This window comes from Callorhinus ursinus, unplaced genomic scaffold (genome assembly GCF_003265705.2).
Source record: "Callorhinus ursinus isolate GAN/ISIS: 27379988/994484 unplaced genomic scaffold, GSC_fseal_2.0 scaffold1, whole genome shotgun sequence".
NCBI classification, from domain to species: Eukaryota; Metazoa; Chordata; class Mammalia; order Carnivora; family Otariidae; genus Callorhinus; species Callorhinus ursinus.
The window spans coordinates 30,788,889-30,792,534 of NW_027397063.1; the positions used below are offsets into that span (position 1 = coordinate 30,788,889).

The window sequence follows — 3,646 nt, forward strand, 5'->3', positions numbered from 1 at the left end:
ATAACTATACTTCAATTTAAAAAATAAACTATACTTCAATTTAAAAAATAAACAACTGGGTGGCTCAGGTCATGATCCTGGAGTCCCAGGATCGAGTCCCACATCGGGCTGCCTGCTGGGTGGGGAGTCTGCTTCTCCCTCTGACCTTCCCCCTTCTCATGCTCTCTCTCTCTTTCTCATTCTGTCTCAAATAAATAAAATCTTAAAAAAATAAATAAGCTCTTCCTCGGCGCTGCCTGCGAGGTGGCAGCCGTCTGTTACTGGGCATCATGGCTGCCCTCAGACCTCTGGTGAAGCCCAAGATCGTTAAAAAGAGGACCAAGAAGTTCATTCGGCACCAGTCAGACCGCTATGTCAAAATTAAGCGCAACAGGCAGAAACCCAGAGGCATTGACAATAGGGTGCGCAGAAGATTCAAGGGCCAGATCTTGATGCCCAGCATTGGTTACAGGAGCAACAAGAAAACAAAGCACATGTTGCCCAGTGGCTTCCGGAAGTTCCTAGTCCACAACGTCAAGGAGCTTGAAGTGCTGCTGATGTGCAACAAATCTTACTGTGCAGAGATTGCTCACAATGTCTCCTCCAAGAACCGCAAAGCTATTGTGGAAAGAGCAGCCCAGCTGGCAATCAGAGTCACCAATCCCAACGCCAGGCTGCTCAGCGAAGAAAATGAATAGACAGCTTGTTGTGCACGTCATATTTGTGTTAATAAAACCATAAAACCTAAAAAAATAAAATAAAATAAAAATGTAAAATAAAAAATAAAAAAAAGCCAACTATCAGTTTACTTCAAAATGGTTTTAACTAAGTGTGATTAGTCTTTTAAATATTAGGATGAAATTTGTTTCATGCTTACTTGTCTGAGTTAAATATATCTCATTGTCAAGAAAGAAAGGGATGTAGGATACTTAAGCTAATAGACTCTCCTCATCTACTTTAGAAATATTTTTAAATAAATATCTAAATATTAATTAAATATAAACATCAAAATATTTTAAAATCTTTTAAGCAGTTCAGTTTTACAGCACATTTTTTAAACAGCATGAAATAATCTTATTTAACTCAAATTATTGACTGAGTGCACAGTGTCAATGATGTTGTTTGCTTCAGAGAGCCTTGCATACAAGTCACAGATTATACTTTCTTCAATAAAGAGGATAAAAATTCCTTATCTTTTAAGGATTTCAGTTTTAGAGACAGTTACCTATGGAGAGCTTACTTAGCTCTGTCCATACATGCATGGTAGAAAAGAAGTCCTCTTATTGATAGTTTCCATTGGAACAAAAAACAGATGCAGAAGAGTGGTATTAACTTAGGATAGTAAAAATAATTAGAAGATACTCTAGTTACAATCAAAATAGCAGTATGGTTATAAAACAGAATCTGGAACCAGAGTTAGAATTATAATATATTTTTAGAGTTCTGTGTAAATTTTGACCATCCATGCTTCCAATCTCAATCACTTCTTTGCTCTGTGACCTTGGGCAATCATTTAATCTATCTGAACCTTGGTTTTCTCATTGGTAAATGGGAAAAATAATAATAGTATCTATATTATAGATAGTTACAAGGACCAAAAGAAGAACTTATATTGGTACCTGAAATATATTATGTACTAAAGTAGTTTTAGGATTATTTTCTCCAATTCTATTGTTTGTTTTTCACTCCTCAGCCCTGAAAAATTTACCCAGGGAAAATGCCAATAGACTGCAACCAAAATACCAGATATCTTAAGTGATTTTATTTTATAGTGCACTTTAGAAGAGATTGCTTTATTGTCCTTTACTTGAAAAAAGACAGACTTAATATTAATTAAAAGTTATCATATATATACACACTATATATATATGATAATATAAATTTATATTTGGTACTATCCACAATTTCAGGCATCCATTGGGGGGGTGTTGGAATATATCCCCCATGGATAAGGAGGAAACTACTATATGAATTAAATTTATTATTTGTAAGTGACAGGAAAACAGTGAAGCTTCAATATCATTTAGTAAAAATTCAAATAATAAGTTATGTTTGCCTTTGTTCATTTGATCATTATTGTGATATTTCCCTAAGTTATTTAGTTTCATTACTTTTATTGCTAGTCATACAATGCCATCCTTTAGTTATTGTTCTTCTGTCACAAGTGATTTTAATAACATGGTAACATCTACCAACTATTGAGATTTTACTATATGTAGAAACTAAGCTTTTCCTTCATAAGAAAAGAGGTTTATAAAACTAAAATAACATATTTTAGAGTTATATGTCACCTTTGATCTACCTTCTATTCAAATAATGGAGTATATGTTAATTTTAGTTACGATATGCAAGAGATTTATTTATTCATTCATTCCAGCCAATCTACCTGGTAGTTTCACTTGTGAATAAAAGAGATTTGGGAGGTGCGATCTAAAGTTAGAAGTGGGATCTGGATTGGGTTGCAGCGTTAAAGATTCACACTGAAATTGAAATATCAGCAGTTGTCTTTTTGCACTAAAAATTAAACTGCTTGCCAAATAATTAGCTTTGTATGGATTAAATATTTTCAGATTGTATATAATTTTTCCTTTTTATTCCTCTTTCTCCCTTCTTCAACTCATCCTCTTAGAGGAAAACATCCATATTTGGAATACTCTTCTTAAACCTTGCCTGCCACATTGTACAGAGGGAGAGACAAGTACCGCTTTCTTTTCACACCTTGGCCAGGCCAATAAATGGAGATTTTTTTTTATTTTATTATGTTATGTTAATCACTGTACATTACATCATTAATCTTTGATGTAGTGTTCCATGATTCATTGTTTGCGTATAACACCCAGTGTTCCATTCAGTACGTGCCCTCTTTAATACCCATCACCAGGCTAACCCATCCCCCCAGCCCCCTCCCCTCTAGAACTTTCAATTTGTTTCTCAGAGTCCATAGTCTTTCATGGTCCATCTCCCCCTCTGATTTCCCTCCATTCATTTTTCCCTTCCTGCTACCTTCTTCTTCTTCTTCTTCTTTTTTTAACGTATAATGTATTATTTGTTTCAGAGGTACGGGTCTGTGATTCAACAGTCTTACACAATTCATAGCGCTCACCATAGCAAATATCCTCCCCAATGTCTATCACCCACCCACCCCATCCCTCCCACTCTCCACCACTCCAGCAACCCTCAGTTTGGAGATTTTGATGGTCAGTACCCATGTGAACAGGACATTTCCTGAGCTGTGATTGTGATTGGTGTCATCACCCTTAAATGCACAGGATCAGAGCACATCTACAATGGTATCATCTAATACCTTTAAACATTCTTAAATATCAATGATTTGTCCTCAAATATTATCCATAGCCTCTAGGTAATAGAGTTGTGAAGGCAGTCATATTTGTAAGGAGAGCCAATCAAGAGCTGTTTGATATCCTTTAGAAGAGTTTCTTCCTTTAAATGTGCTTAGAGTCATTTGTAAATTTTCTTTGAAAATCTAAGTTACTAAAATAATTTAGCAAAAGATAACAAATACATTCATATATATATATTCATTATATATATAAAAACTTGGATTGAAGAGAAATATTCTTAATATAAGCTTCATGACTGTGTATCATATCCACTAACTCTGTGTCTACAGCCTTGACTTGTGAAGGTGAATATACATAAAATGCAG

The 3,646-nt window shown here is 34.8% G+C and overlaps 1 protein-coding gene across 1 annotated transcript; it reads left to right on the forward strand.

Moving 5' to 3' along the window:
• Window positions 1-227: 227 nt before the first annotated feature.
• LOC112821095 (large ribosomal subunit protein eL32-like) lies at window positions 228-718 on the forward strand. Its single transcript, XM_073898588.1, has one exon. The coding sequence runs from the start codon at window positions 270-272 to the stop codon at window positions 675-677; it is 408 nt and encodes a 135-aa protein (XP_073754689.1). The 5' UTR covers window positions 228-269; the 3' UTR covers window positions 678-718.
• The last annotated feature ends 2,928 nt before the right edge of the window (window positions 719-3,646 follow it).